Source organism: Nipponia nippon, unplaced genomic scaffold (assembly GCF_047370975.1).
Source record: "Nipponia nippon isolate SJK-2023a ecotype South Korea unplaced genomic scaffold, ASM4737097v1 scaffold_5, whole genome shotgun sequence".
Lineage (NCBI taxonomy): Eukaryota > Metazoa > Chordata > Aves > Pelecaniformes > Threskiornithidae > Nipponia > Nipponia nippon.
Genome location: NW_028262369.1, coordinates 29,117,052 through 29,141,796, shown reverse-complemented (window position 1 = coordinate 29,141,796; position 24,745 = coordinate 29,117,052). Strand labels below are relative to the sequence as shown.

The 24,745-nt window shown below is 41.3% G+C and overlaps 1 protein-coding gene across 3 annotated transcripts in view; it reads right to left on the bottom strand.

Moving 5' to 3' along the window:
* BEND5 (BEN domain containing 5) overlaps nucleotides 1-24,745 on the bottom strand; it is a 963,465-nt gene that overhangs the window by 221,086 nt on the left and 717,634 nt on the right. For all 3 annotated transcript variants that reach the window (XM_087732924.1, XM_087732922.1, XM_087732923.1), the window contains exon 8: nucleotides 5,856-5,945. In XM_087732924.1, the coding sequence (XP_087589050.1) occupies nucleotides 5,856-5,945 (90 nt within the window). The remainder of the gene's footprint in view (nucleotides 1-5,855; nucleotides 5,946-24,745) is intronic.

Genomic DNA, 24,745 nt, shown 5'->3' with positions numbered 1-24,745 from the left:
CCTCTCCTGCCACAACTTATGCATATTATATTATGCATGCAGAATACCATTCATTTTATAGAAAGGTTTTTTTGACCAAGAGCAGTCACCTCTACGGTGGAACTGTACAATATCATGTGCATTTTCCTATGGAGTGCAGCAAAGGATACAAGTATTGAAAGGGAATGGAAGCTCTGTCTCTCTGTACCTTTGGGGTGGCAAGAGAGTATAAAACTCTCTTAAAGTGGAGCTTCTGTCTAGTTCAGTTCTCTTCAGTATTAGCAATGCAGCCCACAAACTGAAACACTGGCAACAGCCCCCACAAAGGGCATTCCTGCATCAGAGAGCACTCACAGGCCTGCTGCATGGTCAAGGCAGAGTACCCTCCTGCATCCAAAGATGAATGACAAACTAAGCCTTTATACATATGAAGGCATTCACTTGAGTCTAGAAGTAGCCAGGAGAACATAAACGTTTGCTTCCAGTCTCTTTCGTTTGGCAGAGAAGACAGAACTGAGACGTTACAGTAATATAACAAACATGCAGGTATAAGATCCCCAGTCTCTATGGAATCCTATTTTGTTTCCTCCTCTGGTAGGAAATATAGCTGAGAAATGAAGATGATTTGGCTTGTTAGAAAGAAGGAAGAGTACAACAGATTAAGTGAGGTCAGAACTGATGCAACACATACATTTATTCAGATGCAATTTCAGTGCGATATGAAGTCTGGCAGATGATGCCCTCAAGCTTCTGAGGGCCCCATCGTTACCACAACAGGCACTTTCTGGGTTCAGCATTTTTCTCCAGTACAGCTGCTGTTACCAAAAGCATCCTATACCAATGCCTACAGAACTCAGTTTCATTTCTTTCAGATATATTTATCCCCTGGAAACAGCTAAGCAAGGTCATCACCCCTGTTATTTCAGAAAGGTTCTTTTCACATGCAAAGGCTTCATTAGCTGCATTTAGTCTTCCATTTAAAACATGCCCTGTCCTGTCTTTCAGTTAGTATCACTTATGCTCTAATGCTCAAAAGATTCATGCTTAATGAAAGAAGCAGAAAAGCAGCTTTTAACCCCAATAGTTTATTATGAAGAAAGAAGAGGAATAAAAGACAGAGGTTGCCTAAAATTCCAAGTAGGACCAACAAGTTCCAAAATGCCCTTCTCACACATACAACTGCCTTTCCCACAAGCAAAAAAAAACCCAAAACAAAAAGCCAAGTCCCACTCATGTTGTAGCAACTTTACTCTCTACCTCCTTCGGGGATCCTGCAGGATCAAATTCAAAGAATTTGAAGGCACTGCCTCATGAAGTGAACTAGAAAAGTGCCACCACTTTTAAGAGGCCTTGGAATCTGTCCAGGAATGAAATCCTTCATAGCATGTGGAGCACCTTGGTTACATAGAGAGCAAGTTCAATTACACACTAGCCCAGTGAGTTATTGTGCAACAGCAGGACTCCTGAGACAGCTGGTGGGAGACTTGTTTTCAGGCAGTCTGCCCCCTTCTACCCCATTCTTTAAACTTAGAATTAAAATTTGTACAAAAGTTTTCAGATTTTTTTTTTCCTGACCTCTCCTGGCAAGAGGGTGGGGGTTAAAATCACAGACCAAGAATGTTAACAGAAAACGAAGAGACATTGCCCAGTGTAGTCTGGTTTTTCATTTCATATCATCTGATTTAAGGTGAAGCGAGAGGGAGCATTCATTTAAGCAGCTGTAATGAAAAAAGATTGATTGAAAAGTCATTTTTGCTCCATTTCTTATGGATAAGAGTCCCAGGTGTCTGTTTTCCTTATATTTTCTTTTTAATGGCTGTTCCCTATTCAGCCCATAAGCTTCAAGGTCAGCTTCAGGTCAAATTACACTTAGCACAAGATGCTCAGCATCTGCAAACCCAGCTGTGGGATCCCTCTTCCTCCCCTCTTGCACTGGGTCTTCTGGGCTCCCTGCCTGGCAAACGATATTAAAGTAAAATGCTTAGGGTACAAATTTTCTTTTTTGCCTTTAGATGGCATGGTAGATGCCACACTTGCAAATGTGTTAAAAAGACGACAAATGACATCGTACTAATAGAACATGCTAAGTCTATGAGGAAAGTACATGTCTAAGTATATCTAGACATGCTTAAGCTTGAAATTACCGACTGCTGGCAAAAGCCAAAGCATACAGGACAAACTTAAACATGGTAGTCACCACGTCTCCTACAACTTTCCATGCACATGAATAGTGAGGGACAGTTGCTTATCTCCCACAAAGAAAATAAAATCTAGCAGCCAAAGGAAGGAAAATAAGATTGTAAGAAAACTGGGGGAAAAAAATACTCCTATTGCCAGATCTTGGATAAAATCCAAGCCTTTGGAAAGCTGACTTATCATCACTGTTTAGAGGATAGGGACTTTTACAGATTTTACACACACATATTTGTGCACAATACATACACATCTAGGCATTATCTGACATCTGACCCCACTCCGCTTTAAGAGTATAATGTGGAAGACAGAAAATAGCATGTTTTCTTAAATAAAAATACTGGGGGGGGGGGGGGGGGGGAGGAGGAGGAAAATGAGGAAAAATATCTAAGAAAGGAAAAGAATCTAAAAACATAACTTCAGAAAAAACCCTCAGAAATCTGAATAGCCCATGAGAGATGGGTTCAAGCTGTAAGATGAATTCGCACTGTTCTGTGTTGCACTATAAAAGCCCTCCAAGAGTGGCAGTGGTTCCAGTTGGTTAGAAAATAGTCTATAAGAAGAGCAAAGTGAAAACAACAGAGTCCTCTTCACCCTAAACCCTACTCCTCCTTACTCATCCCCAAACCTGACACAAGCATCAATGCTCATGACCGTCACAGTCTGAGGAGGAGAGCACCATTCTACCTTTGGATGTAAAGGGTACTCATGCAAATATACTCTCTGATGACTAACTCTCCACCTCTGTCCCCGAACTTCACAACAAGCAGTTAAGAATTATCAGGAAAACTTCCTAAAAAGGCTAACCTGAAGCACTGTAATAACTCTTAAAAGACTAAAACAGAAACAAAAGGTTCTTAATCCATCTTTCTATGAAGAGGCCCTCTGGGGTTTGCCTTTTAAGGAAGTGAGCTACAGCTCAGCAGCTGCACCATGTGTGAAATATTATAGCATTTGTTTTTAACTGCTGGATGAGGTGCCTAATGATTCTGGGGAGGTCTGGCTACTGCTGCAAGCACTCCACAGCCGTAAGGAGACAGAGGTGTGTATCCAAATTTACAATACTTGTACCTCTGCAGGAATACAGGGTATTTTTATCCAAAATTCAGTTTTCAGTGGATTCTTCATAATGGGATATGAAGAAGGAAGACACAGAAACAATACAGCTCTGAATGGGGAGACAACCTTATGGTCCTTTCCCACAGGAGCACAAAGATCCTTGCTTAGATTTAATCTGTGGGTAAAGTGAAGGACAAAGGACCAATAGACAGGACCAAGTATATCCTGATGTATCAAGGCCAGACAACTTGCTTGTCATCAGGTTATCTTGCCTAATAAAAAAGTGGAAGATGTAATAGGAAGCTTCCAGAAGGCCCCAGGAAGCTGGTGTTTGGACTACACATAGCTATATATCCTTAGCAGAGAGCAGGCCAAAGAGGGCAGAAAGAGACGTGGCTAGCTCAAAGATAGGTAGAAAAATGAGTAAGGACTTAGTTATGAGCTTAGAGTTTTAAAAAGGAAAACAGAGTCTGAACTGAATGAAACCCAAGAAAAAATGAAGAATAAAAAAAGAAAGCTGGTAACTCATTATGTATTCCCCATGGGCTGATTCTCCAGGCCTCGGCAGTCACAATTCTGCTCTTCCATATACGAGATGCTGCTTGCACCTGGGGAATCTTTAGGATTAGCATCCATATCTTAATACTTCAGGTGGTAAGCATAATCAAACATTCAAGAAGAAATCTCTCTACCAAAAAAAAAAAAAAAATCCTAACATGTTCCATATGCACTGGGCTGGCATTTGGATATTAAATCTGCAACACCTAACTCTGCCAAAATGTTTCCCAAGGCTCCAGAAATAAAATTCCTCATTGTGCCCTCACTTGACTGCCAAAGGGATCCTTTTTATCCCTTCTTTTGACCCTCCCGCACAAAAGTTTCCAAAGATGGAGCAAGCACCCAATTTCACATTTGGCAATGCTAGAAACAACGCAGCAATGGCATTGAAATGTTTGCCATTTCTACTTGTCTTGACACTAATTATACACACAAGGCAGCTTCATCTGCACTGGGCAGAATGGCTCAATGCACAGCGGAGTTCAGTGCCTTCAGATCTGTGCATTTCCAAGCGAGTCAAGCGTGCATTATAACTGCAGTCACAGCAAGTTTCTGATGTGCTTCTCCAAGACCAACCCCTCCTTTTTATTTTTCTTATTTTTCCCCCTTTCATCTTTTTTTTTAAATTTTTCCTACAAAACATGAAGTTTCTCTGAGACAATCAGAGCATGACTTCCATCCAGTTGTTTCATGAGCCTAAGCGTGCCACCCGCTTTTTCACATTCCCTTTTATTCCCCTTTTGTATAAACCCTCCATTATCAAAATAAAATAATGTCGTTTACAAAGTACCACCTCAGCAGCATGCCTCAGCCCTCATTTCACAGGGCTATGCCAGCAGCCACAAACAGAATCAAAGCATCCAATTAAAAATCCATATTCATTAACAAACACCATGTGTACTATAATGCCCTGCATTGACTATGCCACCACAGGAGATGGGAAACTCGCTGAGTTTTCCTGCTCTCAGTCTGCAGCACCCTTTTATTAAAGGAAGAGTTTTACCTTTGCTACTCCACAGGCCGGCAGGAAGAGGCCCAGTGTCCTGTTAGCCCATTGGGCTAGGACAGCAGAAGTGACAGCTGTTGACCTTTTGCCTTAGAGAGATGCCAGACACAGGACCTTGCCAGGATGAGAAGCACACAGAGAAGACCATGAAACCGTGCCAGACCTTTCCCACTGAGGTCTTTAGGTACCAACAGGGCCAGTCACAAACCAATCTGTGGCATTACAAGCAGCCAACGTAATAAACTCTGCATATGCTTGATTGATGCAACTCATTGGCTAGGCAGGGCCAGATCCAAGCTGATATAGTAAATTAGCATATTGCCTTTGGCTTCAGGGAAGTTACCTTGCTTTACACCACCGACAATTTAACACTGCAGAAAGGCACATACCATAAGTACAATATTTCAGACCGATACAATGAAGTTATACGAACACATGCCAGGATTATTTATTTATCGGTACCCAGAAGCCTGAGATTTACAACTCTTAATAAATACGACCTGGGCAATTTGCTTTCTATTTTTAGCTGGAATGCTTTGTGCAGGGAACAGCTGTCAGCCACTGGGAGCTGTGCTCCTCAGAGCAGCAGCTTCAGACAAATAGAGGCCTCTTAGAATTAAACTGGAGAACTAGGGTCATTACTTTGTGGTGGGGAAAAGAAGCTGAAGATAGTAGACAGCAAGAAAACATAAGCACTTAATAGAGAACCACTCCCAGAGCTCTTCCAGCCTGTTCTCCTAAGAAAAGGAGCCTTACATGATCACATTGCATATGTACGAGTGTGACTGTCAATTCTTCCTGAATAGCTTCAGAGCCCACTGTCCAATTCTGATCAAGTTCAGCAAACATTCACAAGATGCACAGGTAATATATTCCTACTGCCTCCAAGAAGGCAGGCAGCTGGGTGACAGGGAGAGATTCTGCTAACATCCTCACTGTGGAAAAAACTGTTGTGTGAACTCAGCCTTCTATCAGACCCAAAGCTATGCAAACCCAATAGGTTTCCCATCGACAGGAAATCAGATCTCATCAGATCCGCCATCTTCATGCAGACACTCACCTTGGCACACGAAGGAAGATGGTGTTTCCCCAGGGTGGACTCGTGCAGTGATGAACACCACTTTCTGTTCAGCCCCTGGACGCAGGTTTGCTGCAGCAGAAGGGGGTGGCAGTAGGCAGAGGGAAAAAGAGAGATAAAGATCCTTAGACTGGGTGTCCCATATGTAGAACCCAAAAGGCCATTAATATTAAAGCATATCCTTTCATAAAAATTGGTCATACATTATAAATAAGCACAATCTATAATAAAAGAAGGCAGCATCACTGAGTCTCCATAATACTGGGCCATAATAGCAGACTGCACAAGGGCTGCAAGACTAATGACATGTAGCCAAACCTGCAACAACAAAGTTAGGTCTCTTTTTAAAAACCAAGATTTACTACAGTGAGTTTAACTGCACTGTAATTGCTCTCTCACTTGTGATAAATGTGCCCCCGGGGTGACAAGAACAACAGTGGGGGTCCATTCACAACGTAAAGCCAATGCGTTATGCTTGATACAAGCCTTAACAGTGCCAAACAAGGGTAAAGTGCTAACAAATGACATTTATTAGGCTTTGCTCTAGGGGATTTTGGGATTTACTTTTTTTTATCTCTTAACTATTTGGGACTGCATCTGCCCTGACTTAAAAGATGTTCAAAACCAATAAAGTATGGAGAAGAGACCAGGATTAAATCTAGCAACCTTCTCCATTGAGGGCATGAAAATGTGCCAGGTCCCCTTCAAATTACAGATAGGTGGAAAGGAGACTTAGATCCCAACTACACTGAACCTAACGTGGGTTAATCCCCCAGTATTGAAATCATACTACTTTGGCCACTTGCTTCAGCCGTAAACTACATGGGTCAAGCAGGATGTTTTCTCTGTTTGTGCAGTGACTGCATTTAATAAACAGGAAATAAAAATTACACTCTTTCAAAAGGGGTTCTGGGATTTTTAAAGACCATAAGGGGTCAGGACCTCAGTTAGATGTCTTATCTAGATCTGAACACACACAGCAGGGGTAATACTAAACACAGCAGGATCCAATTGCTAGAGACAGTTTAAATCTTTGTTTTGAAATAAAAAGTTTACACACTGAAAGGAGACTGGAAACTAAATCCAAGCTTTTTTTTTTAATTAGGTAGATGCATTACATATATATCCAAACATAGACTTTTAATTTCAAAGATGTTTGGGAGTCCTCAAGACCATACCTGAGTTATTTTTTTAATTTCCTGAATTCTTAGAAATGCTTAGTTTCCCCAATGGTAAATCACACCTAACAGTACCACAGGAATAATCAATATATTTTTGGTTGTCCTCAGGAGACAATCTCAGCAGGTTTCTTTTTTATTTCCTTAGCCTCTCTAAATGTCCTACAGCTGCTCACCGTGTAACTCAGCCATTCATTTGTTCTTTCATACTCCAGCTTCACCACTCTCTGGTGTTTTTGAGCCCCAGAGGCAAAGAAATATAAGGAAGAATGTCTCTGACAAACATAGCAGCTGGTGGGGTCAATTCTGTCTGCAGAAGAAAAGTAGGAGGCAGCAAACAGGAACACAACACCATCAGGTAGAAGTTGATGACCACCCCACGTTATTTGCATTAACATTAAGTAGTGTGGGAGGAAGGCGATAAATCAGCAAGCCACCTTTAACAAGCAAAAGGAGAAGGCTGGGATCACTTTTGCAAGAGGAAAGGAGTTTTCCTCCTCTCTTGGAAAAACAGCATTACATTAAAGGGACAGTGGCTCAGCACAGAAGTGATGCTTATCAACATGACTGCCACTGTTTGGAGCTGGAACAGCTCCTTGGTTAGGAAATCTTTTGGACAGAGGATTAGTTTGAGGTTTTTTGTGTGTTTGGTTTTGTATGGTTTTAATTACAACATTTTTGTTATTTATGCTTTATCTTTTTAAGAGTTATTAAAATCATTAGTCAGTTCATTCTCTTCTGGAACTGAAGAGAACTTCCCCAATTGAGGGCTCAGTGCAAAGGTGCTTGGAGTCAATGGGACATATGACACTGGGTGCAAACCAGGACCTCGCTTGCCTCCTTCCTTGGGGTATGGAAGAGCACCAAATTACCACCCTGCACTCAGTGCTTAGCGACTTCACTCCACCTTGGCTTACAATCCTCAGTGCATCACTCACTTTCCAGCCCAGTATATTTGCTGCAGATCGTGGGTTTGCTGCACAACCTTGCAATATACAGACCCTTCCATAGTACCCAGCCTCCTAGACATCCAGTGCTCAAAATGAGCACAGGCACAGCTGGCTGTTCATATTCATGTAGCAGACATTTTCTCCAAGTTTGTCAAGCCCAACAATACCTTTATAAATCTTTTCCTTTAAGCAATATCCTGCATTATTCATACAGAAACAATAAAACACATGGCATGTGTGACTGCACACGTGTATTTCTTTCTGGTACTTGAGCTGGATGAAATAATATGACCTGTTAACTTTTTTTTTAAAAGTCATTTTCATTTTCAGTGTTTGGATTTCACAATGTGTGCATCTGCACGAACAAACAAACATTTCTTAAATGTTTCTGTTAACATTTTGGAAAAGCATACATCTTTAATGCAGCTTGGAAAGCCTAGAAAATTCCGTAGTGTGTTCTAAATGTGGGTGAATCTGGTACAAGTTGCTCTGGTGAGTAAAGTCCCTGCCTAAATACAAGGCTCTGAATATATGCGAAGAAACTAAACTGGCAGACAAGCTTTCAGTGCTGCAGGTCCTCTTCAATCACAGTTCAGCTACTCTGAAAACGCTGGTAAAATGGGGACATACGAGGCAACATGGATGCCCAGTAACCAACCTATGGGACAAGGTGCACCAAGGGCTTCCAGTATGAACCAAAGACTAGTTCATACTTAATACCATAACACCTGAGTTTAAGATGGGGACTTTGAACCTGGCTGGTGCAGGGCATGCGTTATTTACAGGCTGGGCTGCCAGCCTGAACCCTAACCCAGCGTCAGCACATTATAACCCATCCATCCAGACATCCCACGAGTGGCCTTGGAAATCATATATTCAGCCTTTCACGCTTGTCTTGGTCTCCATAACATCCTGTGATAAAAGGAATGGCAAGTATGTATGTACATGCACACACCTCCAAACACTCCCCTAAGTCTCAACAGCAACAGTGCTGTCTTCTCTCTCTGTGGTTTTACATATAGCCTAAAAATAAAAGGGTGAAAGAAAAAAGAAAGAAAGGATAACTATGATCAGGCTACAGTAGTCAGGATTTAAAAAAAAAAAAAAAAAAAAAAAAAAAAGGCAGCTTTGTGTTCTTTTTCCTTTACCAGTTGTATCGGATGTCTGCGGGGGCCGCAGGCCTGAGCTCTCTGAGGAGAGGCCGGGCTGCCCTGCGCCGGTCACAGCTGGTTCCAGCTGGCTCTGCAACGGCCCCACCACAGGGCACAGCTGAGCCCCTCGACGAAGGTGGTGGCATCTCCTTGAAAGTGCATTTAAGCAAGGGCAAAAACACCACAGAGGCAGTGAGGAGCGAGAGGAAAAAAGTGAGAAACAGCCTAGTGAGCACCAGGGGAGGAGGAGGAGGAGGGGAGGGAGTGCTCCAGCTGCTGGGGCAGAGGCTCCCCTGTGGCCCTGTGGAGAGACCAGGCTGGAGCACATACCCACACTGCAGCCTATGGTGGACCCTGTGCCAGACCAGATTCTCCTGAAGGACCACAGGAGGGGCCCAGGCTGGAGCAGGGGAAAGTGTGAGGAAGAAGGAGCAGCAGAGAGGCCTGTTTTGGACTGATAGCAACCTTGTTACCCATTCATTCCTGGCACCGTTGGTGGCGGGGGGGGGAGCAGCAGGTAGAGGAGATGGGTGTTAAATCGGTCCTGGGAAAATGGGGGGGGGGGGGGTATTGTTTTAATTTTTCTCTCTGTTTCTCACTGTAAAATTCTATTTTATTTAGCAATCGATTAAATTAATTTTCCCCCAAGTCAAGTCTGCTTTGCCCACGATGGTAATTGGTAAGTGATAGCCCTGTCTTTATCTTGACCCACAAGCGTTTTCACCTTGTTTTCTCCCCCTGTGTTGTAGAAGAGGGAGCAGCTGGGTGGGTGTCTGGCAGCTGGCCAGGATTAACCCACCAAACCAATAATGGATATAACTACAAAACACCATTTCATATTTCAATTTAAATGTTACATTGAAAATGCATCCTATTTTCTACTTCAGGATTGAAAAGATCAATCAAAATTAAAAAGATTAGAAGTGTATAGCTTTGCTCAGTAGATGCCAAAAGCACTTAAGCAAAATGACAGAAAGGCATGCTCCATTTAGCCACAACTTTGCCAGTTGTGGAAATGCAGGGAAATAGTCTGTTGTGGTACCCCTTCTACTCTTCCAACTGCCATAGCGGTGAATCACAGAAACAAAACTGTTTGATGAAAAAGTTTTCCAAGCGAATAAATTTATAGATTTCTTGAATTATTTCTTTTTCATTTTCCCTTCCAGAAAGTTTCTTGAAGATTGAACTAAACATTTTCTTTTCCCTCTGAAGGCTACTGCTACCATCATCATTGATAATATTTGCCTTGACTTAAGAATCCGACTGGGACATAAACAATCTGCCACTACGTGTTACACCCTCATAGCCTGCTACTCACCCACCACCATCCTGTCACTGCTGCCGAGGAGAATTCCCTTGGGCAAAGCTGAGAAGATCTAAGGTGCTAGTCAGAATAAACAACACTAACCTTAAAATCTATTCTGGCTCTAAAGCTACCACAATGCTGATACACACCAAGCGAATGTCATACTGAAAAGAAATCCAGTGAGCTGCAAGAAAGCAACTCAAATCTCTCACTCTGAATATAACTTGCGTTGTTTGGCCCTCAACTCATGTTCCTTCTCCTCTAATGCTATCGCACATACAACCCAACCACTTAAAGCAATCCCACTAGCAACACTTGCCCACCACACCCAGAAAACAGCGATTTCCACTGTTGGTTACATATTACGCTAGTGCAACTAAAACAAAGGCCCAGAGAAAACATTTTCTACTAAAAAAAAGACAGTCAGAGCAAAATCTAAACCTTTATGGGAAGGCAGCAAATTCACTTAGCCATTTTAATTCATATTCATTTTTAGGCTACTATAAAAACAACAGTATTTGTATGTAGTAGCTTAATAAGAAGAAATTTAATGCAGAAATATTAAATTTATGGAATCCCATTTGCGCTACCAAAATGAAGTGCTGTAACAGAACTGAGGTAGAAGTTCGCTCAACATCCAGGATCTTTCCTGCTACCATGTCAGACCAGAAGCAGACTGCAGAGACATTGCAGATTTGTGGTTTCTTTAAGTCTTGTAGCCATGGTATGGTAATGATGCCAGTTCACAAATTAGTACTAAGGCTGATGGAGTGCTAAGGAAGAGCAAGTCTGACCCTAGAAGTCTACTTCAGAAAGCCTTTAAAGGGCACCCATCAGGAGAACTTGGAAGTGAATTCCACTCCTTTGCAGAGGACTTCAAATTTGGGGCAAGGTAATAGGAAGAGCTTGCCTTTCTCCCCTCCCACATTTCACCCCATCTGTAGAAGACCAGAAGGCTCCAATTAGAAGAAGCAGAAATCCATCAACCTAAAAACATATGCCCAAAAAAATAATTTGATTTAAATATCCATATATATTTTCATGAAATATGTGTATCCATTGCAAATAAATTCCATATTGTCTTCCTTCCTGAGGTGGGCTGTTGCCAGCATATTTTATTCAAAACCCTGTGAGTTAAAGACTCCACAGAGGAAATCAGAAGAACTCTATTGCATTAGACTTCACTGTGCTGTCTTGGCTTGTCTGTGTCCAACACTGCGTCAACAGCGAACACTGATGTCGTTGCTGTCCTGACTGCCTAGTCTCTACCACATTAACCTGCTCTAGCAAATCAGATCCAAGCAGCGTTTACTGTACTCTGGCTTTTCCTAAGAGACCAGATTAGCACCTAATTCCATTTATTTTTGTTACTTCTGGTCACAAATCTCATTTCAGGTAAGAGTGCAACATCTCAGCAACACAAAGTGCAAAAAGCCACCATTTTTTTTTTGGTCACTAACAAATCCCACTGGACTTGGTGAGGTCAAATAAACACAAGCTTTTCTTTCTTGCCTTCTTATAGTTGACTTGAGCGGTACAAAGAAACTAAGCGGCACAGAAGATAAATAATGATGCCATTTGTACGACAGAGACACAAGCAAAGACTGGATTACAGTTTTTGAAAGTCAGACACCTATTCCTATGTACTTTTACGTGGAAGGGGAGGCAGCAGTATCTTGGCTCCCATGCAGAATCCACGGGAGGTCAGGTCTGCGCAGGGGCAGCACTGCTACAAGGTGCCCTCCTTGCTCATTGACTGACCTCACCTGCCACCATTTTTAGATAGTCCCATCTGGAGCCCAGAGGCTTTATTGTTTAGCAAAGCCTTACTTGCACATGGACCTTCTACCCAGCAACAGTCCTGCATCTAATGCTCAAAACTGTATCCAAACCTCTCAAGTTCCAGATTTTCATTCAGGTTCTAGCCCTGACTCTGGCAGGTGCTTAAACATGTGATTTGTTTGACAGACTTCTATTGTGTTTAAAAATGTGCTTAAGCGTAAGCGTTGTCATAGGAGTTTTGCGGAATTGGGGCTGTTCAGCAGGAAGACTGCCTCTGAGGTCGTCACAATGTTTTAAGATTGGAGATTGTGCAACTATTATGCTTTATTGCCCATTTTATGCCAAAGTCTCTCTTTCTTTTTACATTCCTCTTAAAAGCAAAGCTATTTTGGAGCATTTAATATTATTTAATCTCTTTACTCTGGCAGCATAGAAATTACAGGGACCATTACAATGGTCCTGTGTGTGCGTATGCTTTATTGATGTATATGCTGACCTAATATCAAATTGATTTTGCTCAGCATTTCTGCTGACCATGGAGAAATGCAAATTGGGTATTATATTTGCACACTAATTTTATTGGGCCCCTGTGTCTTCATAAAAAGATAAAGTTTGAGCTAATAAAAATAAAACATTTCTGGTGCTAATATAGGCAAATGTTTATGTAGGCAGGTAACAAATTGGTTTGTCATTTAGGGGAACATAAAGAGCACTAAAATCATCTTTAGGCAAAACAGATTGGTGGCTTTTGCTTAGCTTTTAGCTTTCATTTGCAAAATCAATTTAATGTAGCACAGTGTCTCAAAGACAGGGTGACACAGGATTAAGACATTCATTGTATTCCCCCTCCATAACTCCCCCTTATTCAGAGGCCCTGGGATTTGAGTTTGCTTTTGTTCAAAGGAAATTAAATATATTCCAGCAGAAAAGGGGAAAAAGGAACATTTAGACTTACGCCATATGTGAGCATCCTATAGGGACAAACACAGGGGCAGGGCAGGAAAGTGGGACTCAGTGTTCTGAAGGTAGATGCTGAAAGAGTTATCAACACTTGTCAGTGCCACCAGGAATCTGAAAGTGTAATGCTTGTATGATCTCCTTGCCTGGCTATTCCTTTGTTCCTCCTTCCTCTTCCCTCTTTAAGTCCTCTATAACAATGCCTTTCTCGTCTCTTTAACAGCCAACAATCTCTGCTAGAATGCAGCTAAGTGAACTTCGATGACAGTTTAAGTAGATGGGCATATATCACCAGCCTAACTTCTATTTATTGAAATTAGTTGACCTATTTAAATCCCAGAGAAGGCACTATTTCTATGCAGCTCTTGTTTTTCCATCCCCTCCTTCCCCTTCCCTCCCTCAATTGCAGGGTATTTTGGAGGGGTTCCATGCCGTGGGAGGTTACATAAACAGTTTCGATATTAATACTTGACTGCATTTTCAACCTAATAGCCCAGCAAAGGGATCTGACTGTAAAGCAAAAGGCCAGAAACATCTCCTGGTAAAATTATGCTGAAGCACAGATGAAATGACACTGCAGAGCTATTTGCAAAACCAGAAATGGCAAATGACTATAGAGCAAGATCCCCCTTACCTCCCAGCCCCACTTGTTTGTTTTTAATCTTCACTACCTCTTGGAAGCAACCATTTTTCCATTTGGGCTTTCTGATACCGGCAGCTTGCTACACTTCTGAGGAAGGAAAATTAACTGCATGCAAAACCAGTCAAGGTACACTCACATCTTTCCTCCCTCCTCGTCTCCACTAAAAAAACCACTCCCAAAAAACCTGAGGTTTTGTTTTTTAAATTATACATGCGCTTTTGAATGTTGGAACATATAGTCCTATGAATAAGAATAGAAATCTGGAATATGAACAGCACATTATCATCCTCAAATGGCCAAGGTGATGACAACTCACAATTAAGGATGCAGACAGTAACATTTAATGTCACCTACCTGCATCACCGTCATATCATAACAGTTTAGCAGGCAGGTCCCCCGCTTGCTTTCTTTTTCCCTCTCCTGCTTTGCTATTTATAAAGTCAGGTTGGAGTGTAGATAAACCCCTTGCCCTCCAGAGACCAGAGGCAGGCAGTAAATTATGGGAAGGCTAAGTGGTACATCAAATGTGTCTCCTCAAAGCTATATATCATCTTGTTAAATTTGATGTCTAATCCCAGAACCCCAGAAATCATTCCCAAAATCCTAGAAAATGCATGTGTCCTTCAGATGATATAGAACAAGAAAGTAAAGTTTACCTGCAGGGAAAAGAAAAAAAACACCAAGCCAAAAACATTCTAGCCACAATTTGCTAAAAGTCTTCATTTTACTTGAGTGCCTTTCAATGCTATGTCCTTAAATTCCATAGTCAGAACTCACCCATCTTATTTGAATACATGATCTCTGATCTACAATACTTATCTCTTTTTTTTTCTCCTTGCAATGGTTGACATTAAATTACAAACTGAATAAACTATAACACACCGTATTTATCTCTCTAAAAATTTTACAGCAGATAGAAATGCAGTAGCTTATGTATGTAGCAGCACTTCTCCAGTTACCGCCAGTGACGATAATAAAGATGTTCAGCCATTCCACATGGTTCTCTTAACTGAGCTCCACAACCCCACATCAGTGAAGATAAGGTAGAAACACTAAGGAGCTGCCTGCGGCCACAAAGGAAGTGGACCTCATCTTTAGGGAAGGAATTGATATTAACTGGTACGTATCTTGCTTTCTCTTTTCACAGCTATCATCCCTCTAGAAATGCTCACCATCCCAGTAGCCTTCACTTTATACAAAGGGATAGAAATAAAATATTCAGATGCAAGACATTTCTACCTGCAATACTACAGTTACATGGGTATCTTTTCAGTTTGTCTTTAAAATCCAGGGATTCAAAAGATATTGCTAGGGCCTGTTATAAAGCAACTCTCTATCAGCTCTCTCCAGTGCAGAGGGCTAAGACTATGTTTGTTTGCTACAAGTATGCATGGGCTGAAAGATAAGAGAATAATTTATGTTGGAATTTCAGCCAAGATAGCAAAGAGGGAATTACCAACCACTCACAGAGTAGTCCAGCAGCTACAGGAGCTGCCAGGACACCTTTGTTCTGTTCTTTCCGGTTTTGCTGTGGATTTGCCTGTGATTAACTTCAGTGCTTAGATTTTCTCATATAAAAATTGAGCAAAACCATGTGCACTTCAGAACAGAACTGAGAGTCCCAGTACAGCTATACTCGAAACTCCTTCTGGTTTCCCTGAGATGCAGAGCCACATCCTTGCACTCATCATGGATCCTTCCAAGGAAGGCAGTGCTGAAAAGGACATCTATAGCTGCCATGAGATGCAACTCCAGAATCCTCCGGTCCAGGATCTCTATCCTCTCAAGGCCAATGGATAAAATAACAGGGAAAGAACAAGCTGCAAGACAACATGCAGAAATCAGGAAAGGTGTTTCTGGGAAGCTGTAACCAGAAAACCTCTACTCACTAGGGCTATACCTCATATTCTTCACTTAAGAAACAGGCAAAAAGTACAACAGGAGCAGAAGTGGAAAAAAAAAAGAAGGTGGAGAAGCATCAAATGGTGGACAAAGCTGGACAGATACCTACTCAAGTATCTTATTCTAAGTAGGGCCAGGTCTCATTCTGAGAGGGGAAAAAAAAGTGAAAGGCAACTAAGGTTTCAGCCAGCTGGGCTAAAGGCTCAAGCCTGGGGGAGCAGTGGCAACACTGCAACCAACAACAATACAACCAACACTGTCACTGCATTCATCTCCTGTATTCCACTTTTTAGACACTGACTTGAACAACATGAACCCTTCTCTCTCTTATTCTTCCCAAAACACTAATTATAAAGAAGTGGGGATAACCCATGCTCAACTACAGGACACAGGAGATGATTATTTTTCTTGGTTTTTTTGCTGCATTGGACCCTCCCTGGGAGGTAGGAGAGGGGCTGACAGGGTTAAGCAGAATAAAGCCTTCAGTGTACAAGACCTGGCTTGAAAGCAGTGATCCCAGGCAGGACGTGCAAGGTGTTCTGCAAGAGGTTTTGGCCTTTATTGAACTATGACAGTGTGTTCTTCAGTAGCTGAGCTAGTGGTCAATAAAAAGCAACCTGCTGAAATGAGATTCATGAAGAGCAGTGCTCCTCAGAATGTGACACTGACCTCTCCAGGAAGCACCAACACGCTCTTGAGAGAGAGGCTTGAGCCCGCAAGACAAGAAAAGGACACCAGTGAATAGCCTCTCTTCACATTCACAGCTTGCATGAAGTCAGAATTCGGACCTGAACATGCAGCACCAAAAATTAAGAGTACAAGTTCCTACACACCAAATTCAAACTTCGAAATACCTCAGCAAGATGGGGGATGCAGACTACTCTCAGGACTGAAACACTCTCACATATCCCTAAACCAGCCAGAAGCAAATCCTTCTTTGCTGTTTTTGAATCAGGATATGAAACAGGTCCTTTTTATTGTAAGGGGGATGGCAAAGATGGGGTGCAAAGTGTCCCCTTTTCAAAAAGAAGTGGGGTGACCACTCCTGGACACACTGCCAGGCCCCTGCTTTTGTTCATTGATTCTTCAGAGTTTTTAATCACAGAGACGTGATGTCAGGGAGTCTGTGGCTTGGGAGGAGTCTCAACAGTCCTAAATCAGCTTTGCTTAGGTGTATGTATTCCACTCACTTTTGACTATGACTCCAGCATCAGCAAGTGTCACAGACACGACCTCAGACAGAAGCATGCTAAGAATATTTGACCTATACCACATATCCCACAGTCTGACAGGAGAAAGTCCTGGACACCCTTGTCCTTTGCTTCAAAAGAAAACGGTGAGAAGCATGCCCAGAGGTAGGGCACTTTCCGTCCTCATTAAGGGCCAAGACTTAAGTAAGCTACCATTCTTAGTCAGATGCTGCTTATGACATTTTCCCCGTCTGTAAAAACAATTATCACAAAGATGTTTAAATTCCACCTGGACACATAAAACCTTCTCCCACTCTAACCAACCTGCTGCATCTGTCCCCTGCCTTACATCAAACAAAGAACAGTGCCTATCACAGATGCGATTCTTCTCTAAGGTCCCTGTAAGCACCACATTAGCTTCACGTGCGCACAAGTGTCTACCAATCCTAATTGTCCTTTTTGTCCCATCATTAGTTAGCAATATATTTCAGAGGCACAATCAAAATAGCATGGTGCGTATGTGAAAACACATTTTGTTGTCTGCATACACGCACGCTGGAAGGCTGTGTGAGCATTGTAAACCATATCTAGTCAGCAAACTGTTAAAACCAATTTATACACATGCGCACACTCTCTCTCTCTCTCAAGGCAATAAGCCTATGGAGAATTTTAATTAAAGTCAAAGGAGCCTTTAAAAGCGGAGGGGGAGAAATCTAGCACAGCAAGAAATAAATTAATAAAAACACGCTCCAAGTTGAAGCTCAAGGGGATCACTCTCAGTCATCATTTATTTAAAGGACGGGACACGTCAAAGATAGGAATGTCAAGTGGGAGATGCTGTGAAGCAGCAGAGGACAGAAGAGGGGCTGACGAACTGGATGCCACAGCTTCTGTAGCAGATCATTTTTTGTCACAGAGGTTGTATTTGTGGCTGGCCACCTGCTGCTTGATATTCACTGCCTCTCAAAGTTAGTCACTAAAATATCTGTATTCCCTTTCACATTTGATCTGGCAAGGACCTTTTAGCCCGTCTAGACCATCCTCATCTGGCCAGCACCCAATTTCAGTGGAAAACTATTCCATCGTCTCACCCTGAGGATATTTTTCTTGGTATTCAGCCAGCAATTTCTTTTGCTGAATTTCATTCTATTTCTCACTTGCCTTTTCCCTTGGTGTTTATATTTTTTAAAATTCCTTAATTTTGTATGCATTGTTTTAGCTTTTGCTCGGGCCATAGAATATTCCAGAGAAACTAACTGACCCCTTCAGATGAACACAGGCACAACACAGATCCGCTCAATTCTCATGTCCTTACGATCTTTTTATAGAGAAAGTTTCAATGCTCAGATGAGAGCTGGCATTCTGCTCTTCACCTGTTATTCTTGCAGCCACTGTATCATATTTTCTAGCCTTTTCCATAGCAGGGGGAAGAGATTTCTTCACTTGAGGCCAGTTGCAAACAAGCAGTGCCACATTGCTTAGCTTTAACAGCTCCCAGTATCAGCTGCTACAGCAAGCTCTCGTCACCTCCGCCTGTCTGTCTTGTAACAGCTCACTGGGGTGTAAGATGCTTGTGTGGATCAGTGTCCTCAGCAGCCTCCTAGGTCTCCAGCCCAGTATCCAAGGGAATATAATGCTTCTAGTCGGTGCTCTGTCACAAACCTCCCAGCATCAGATGCAAATGAAAGTAATCATCCATAATAAATCATGTGATTATGCTGGAAACCCATGCGTGTCTGATCCTTCAAGTACAAGAATTATGGAGATCCAATATTAACTGCATATCTTGACACTCATTATCTCATTTACAGAGTGTTGTGCTGTCTATTCTTTGCCAGCCAGATCCCTTGGTAGAGACAAAAACTTCATCGATTGATAAGATCTTACGTCAATTTCCATGCAAAAACATGGAAGTGTAACTCATTTCCAACATTAAAAAAATACTGACATTATTGGAAACATTAATACATATATTTATTAGTGAATGTAAATTGAATTATGTGTTGCCCTTTCCCGTAAAGAAAAAAAAAATGCCCTCTTCATGGAAAGAGGGTTAGAAAGGTTAAAAAAATGAAGAAAGTCAAAGTCATTACATTCCAATCAAACTTGATAAATATGTAAATTACAGCAACTAAACAGTTGGCTTTGACAAATGACTTCCACGTAATGGATTTTTCATAGTAATGAGGCTACAGTGCAATTGTTTTTTTAAAGCCTCACATTTCTCATTAATACTAAGTGTGAGTCAGTGTGCACAATGGGGATATTTACCAAAAAAAATTAAGAGGAGAAAAAAATTCAGACACCAGTTGACATCACAGAGGGATGCCACAGCCTGAGATGGTGTCATTGCTTCCATCAGCATTGACACATTGTTGACTGGTCTTTAATTAAGTGGCTTGAACTTGAGGAGCTACTCAATGCCAAAAGAAGCATAAAGCCTAGGACTTTGCCACTTGCAATTCATTTGTGATATGTTTATCCATCCAGCACTATCAAAGGTGCCAGCTGCATGTGCTCTGCAGACTCTACAAGACCTATGAAAATGGAAAAAGGTGCAAGAAAATCACTTCAATGACCTTTAAGTAACTTCCCTGCCCACCTGTATCTTCCTGCCTCATTCATGGTACAGAAGTTCCTGAACAAATATTTGGAAAAATTTCAACATGCATGCCTATGTCATTTGATACAATTTTGGCTGCTCAGCACTTCCTATTTGAAAGAGGGGCTGTATCCACGTTCCCTCGCTGTAAGGAATTTTACTGCCTGGCATTTGAATTCTTGAGCCAAGGCTACAGAGCTGAGCTTATATTTACCCCCAAATACACCCAAGTGCACCAAAGGGTCAGCCAATAGAGGGTAGTGGTAGATCAAAGATTATGCTGCTGATTTTAAGTTATTTAAAGTAAAAAAAAAAAACAAAAACAACCCTTCTCACCCCAATCGGTTGAAAGTACATAAGGGTGAGGAAGGGAAAACACAGCCAGGGGGAATGTCAGTGGGAAATAAGGACAGAGGAGGTGGAGGAGAGGACTGTTTATACTTCTTCTAATAAGCCTATAAACCCTGGCTATATCTCTGCATGCATGCATTTCTTTTGCTGATATAGAATGCATACTTCATGTAATGCTATTCTTGTAAGCCAGGAAAATCTGCATGTAATACAGCAGGAGAATGCTAATGACCTTCAGCTGAGCTGGAATCCAGCACTACTTCCCTTTATCAAAGGTAGACTTCAGAGCGAACAGTCAACCTTGGGGTTTCTCGTGGAGTTAAAAAAAAATATCAGTGAACACAACATGACCACATACATCCCTGTTTGTGCTAAGTGTCCCCCAATTGTACAGGAGTTGATAAGCCCTCCCAAATATCCCTCAGGCTATAGCACAGGTATTTTTCATGCAGCACTTTGTCAGTAAGAGAAAAACAATTTCAAGCCCATTCAAGTGATGAATACTTGAAGCAAAGATGGGTTAAACAGCTCACCCAATGCAGGCTACTAAATCATTGACATAACTGCCAGAAAAACATCCATACTACATCCCCTCACACCTCCATGTCCCCACCAGGCTGTGGGGACAGTCCCTAGTTGGTCTGACCCACATCTCTGATGGAAGCCACGTTACTCAACCATACTGTTCTCCAGTTAAAAAAATTTGAGAGATTTGGAGCTATTTCAGATGAAAGAAAAATTAATAAAGATACTCCAGATAAGTGGAAAAACAACAGCAGCAACTGATGGACTTAACCCTGCTGGCCTTACCAGTATGTGACACAAAAGCTTGATTTGACTGAAAAGCTAGGTCAGCACTTGCAACAACTGTCTTCTCAGTTTATGAACTGATTTAGAAGAAACAGAGAACAGATTACTCCTAATTTGCTTTATCTTTGCATTCCTGATCTATTGATTATAATAATTGTAGAAGCTATCTTCCCATTAGCCAGAATTATTACCATACAGACAGCATGCAAAAGTCAGAGTGGATTTAAGCAGTTTTGTTTCCAGGGTGCTGGTATAATGCAGTCTTGCATATTTCCAAGGCAGAGAAGAAAGAATAAAGCTTCCATGCCATTAAGTTCAAGCAGATTCCTCAGCACTGCAGAATTTAAACTTTCAAAACAGACATGTCCACACTGATGACATTTAGGACTGAACCCTGGAGAGACTTTTCAGAAGTTTTCAAGGCTCAACCCAGACCACTGTCCTAATTTTGAGAAAGCTTCTAAAATGATGGAAAACTTTTTGAAGGTCATTGTCCTCTATCAAACACATGATGTAGCATTCTCTAAATATGAGGTTAGAAGTCAAAAATCCTGTGTTCTTTTTGTTGCTTTTCCACAGAACTGATGAGTAACCTTTCAAAAGACACTCAAGAATAAATCCACAAACAGATTTAGCAACTAAAGCAGCCTAAATCCCATTTAAGTCCATAGTTTAGATCTTCAAAAACTGCATTCAGCTGTCACCTAGTTCAGGAGACGTCAGTATCCATAGGTAACTAGAGTTCTCCCTTTGGCTGAGTCCCCCAGAAGTCCACATACCTCTGCCTCTCCCACTAGTTTTAGCAGGCATTTCCAAATTGTACCTAACTGAAGAGCACCACAAAAAAATAGTGGTAAAAAAGCAGTGGCAACAATCCCTGGTTTGTTCAATACTTACAGATTCAGCAGACTTACACAGCATGTGGGAAATCCCCAAGCAAAACCCCTTCTCAGCCTGAAGACATCTGAAACTACATTTGCACTTCCAGGAGTACCCTAAACAGATATATTGCAGGATTTTTTTTTTTTTTTTTTTTTAAGTACATAGCATTAAATAGCACATGAACCATAATCCTGTTTTCCCTCCTTCCACACTGGCACCCTGAATACTAGATTACAGGATCATGATTGCTCTTGCTCAACAGTTAACCCACTGAATACTGACTTGGATGACAGAAAAGTAGCTTCAGCATGAACAAATAAGAGCCTCTTCCCACCCCCAAAGCCTGAAGATGTGCCCTCTCTGAAGGCTCAAATTTAGAACACACAATTTGGAAAGCCTAAAATTACAGGGGTTGTGTCAAAATGTTGTTTCTCTTTCCCAGTCATCCTCAACTTGCCTGTCTAACTCTAGGAGAGAATACAGAGTGAGAGCACCTTTTTAGTGCTGACAAAACAAGTGAATTTAAGATACAGACAGAATTAAAGGTCTGTTCTTCAGCAAGCTCTACTTGCGTGCATTGAGTTGCCTGTTTTTCTAGATCTTATTCTTTGCTTTTTCTAGGAGCACAGATCACTACTGAAGGGCTGATGATTCTTGTAAGCAGCAGATCAGATGCCTTCAAAATTGGAACAGTGACTGTACATACCCACACTACCTTTTTGGACATCTATTTTCACAATTCTTGGTTTATTTTCCTCCATTTTAGTAACACTAGTAATGATTACTGATTTTATACATTGCTTTGAGATCCTTGAATGGAAAAAAAACTTTATATCTGCATGCATTTATTACTAAAAACAATTTATGCCTGTTTCTTCTCTTCACTGAGAAACAATTTGGAAAGCACTTTCCCAAAATCTGCACCTTGATCACTCAGTATTTTAACTACAAAAACACAGACCTCAAGTTGTTGAGTTTTTCTTCTTGAATGGATAGGAGACATCAGAAAGGGGGAGACAGGGATGGACCAAAACCAAAAAAAACCCAACACAAACAAACCTTTATCAAGAATTTGGTTTTTAATATATTCCTTTCCTACTTCTCTAGCTGTGGGTCACACATGTGTAGTGGCCTTTCATGGCAATGTAAGTCCAGATGATACCAATAGAAGTCAACAGTGGATATATTTTGTTTTTATTTTTAATATGCCATTTAATCCTTTTTTTGGATAGAAAAAGAGAACCTGAGCTGCATACAAATGGGTGACAGCACCTCATGTTTACTCTTAAACATGAATTAAATCTGAGTAGCTTGGCATATCTCTATAATAAAAGAAGGCACCATTAATAAGATTTCATTAAATGGAGAGCTAATGTGTAACAGCCTTATATCAGATATGTGAAAACAGAATTTCCTAACGAGGCTGGGAGAAGTATTATCAAGGACCTAAGTAGAAAATCCGTCTTTCTTGATACTGCAGGAATTTATATTTGAAGAGTGTTCTTTCCTATTGAGATCTTCATTGACTTGTACAAAAATACCACTTTTAATCTCAAATCCCCACTGGCATTTTCATATAAGCACTGAAAATGCTATTGGGCTTTAGAGATTTAATTTAATGAAGGAAAAGTATTTCTATTAAAGTGTGTAACTTTTTTTTTATTTTATTTTTTTTAAACACAACATCTTCTGAGGAACCAGGGAAACAGGATTATTTTAAGCTCCAAAAAACTGACTAACCTGTGCCCTTGTAGAACTCCTGCTTCACAAAGAAAGCTTAACAGCTGTGGCAGAGCCTGTAGGTACACTTGAAAAGGGACCCTACTGTCCCAAGTCACATACACACTGAGAATGTCAAGCCTGGAGAAGGTAGCAGGAAGAAAGGAAAAGAAATGTCCCCATGCAGTCAGGTTGTTTATGCTAAACTGCTGCATCATTAAGCTCCATTCTGAAATGTCAAAGATGGCAAAAACTCACCAAATAGCTACTAAATCTTCTGCATTAATGGACTGATCCTCTCGTCTATTCATGTCAAAAAGTATTAGGTCTGGCTGGGTAGGTAACAAATTCACTGTTGGGGTAAATGAAAGCCACTCCATCAATTTGGGCAGAATTGCACCTGTTGGCTCCTGTGATGAGATAGATTGAATTGTGCAATATAGGATTCCCTTCATATTAATTCTCACAGTACTGCCTTTGTGAGGATAAAACCCTTTGTTTTGTCTGTGGATCACCCATGTCTTTATTATATGAATATTCACTACAAATATAAATTCCTTTTCATATTGAGAAAGAGAGTGCACTTGACACCAGGAGGCCTCTCAACAGGACACTGCCAGGGTTGACAAGCTCAACAGTAGACATAAGTTACAGCAGTTTTTCTGTTTGTGTGCAGAGCTTACACAGTGTTAAATTTCCTCGATTTAAAAAAAAAAAAAAAAAAGCCAACCAAAACACAAAAAACCACACACCTAAAATAAGTTACCTACTACAACAACAGCTGGGCCAAGGAATTATATGAAAAAAATCCTGTGACAGCAGAAGAGGGTAGTCCAGAAATAAATACCTGACTTTTCATGAGATCTACTACTTATCTCTTATTTGGACAGCTAACTCTACAGAGGGGTTGTTTGTGTAAGGAGGTGTAGGAAACAGGGCACCCAGACGCCATCACAAACAAGGAAAAGGGTCATCTCCTGTTTCTGAAGTGAGACAACCTCGGCAAAAGGAGAGATAGAGTCCAAAGGACTGTGATGAAAAACTAGTACCTCATAACTGGCTGATGGAGCTGATGTAGGTTTCAACAGACCTTCGGCCTCCGAGCTTCATCACAGCCCAAACGACAGCCTGCTTTGACCTTTCAGTTCCCTTTCCCATGTTTAGCTGCCTGTCTTGCCTATTTACATTCTCGGGCTTTTCAGGTAAGTAGTTTTTCTCCCTGAACATGAAATTGTTGACAAAAAGATAATTCTGGCAGTGACTTCAATAGATCCATGATTCCCCTGTGCGCTTACAGACTAGCCAGCACAGCAGAGTCTCCTACTACTTGAAGTTTCTGTGACTAACAATAAGGTAAGCCTAAACTGCAATTGGGAATTCACATAGCTTGCTGCACCAGGTGGATGATCGGTGTCAAAGAAACTGGTGGTTCACTTCAGAAGGTTAAAA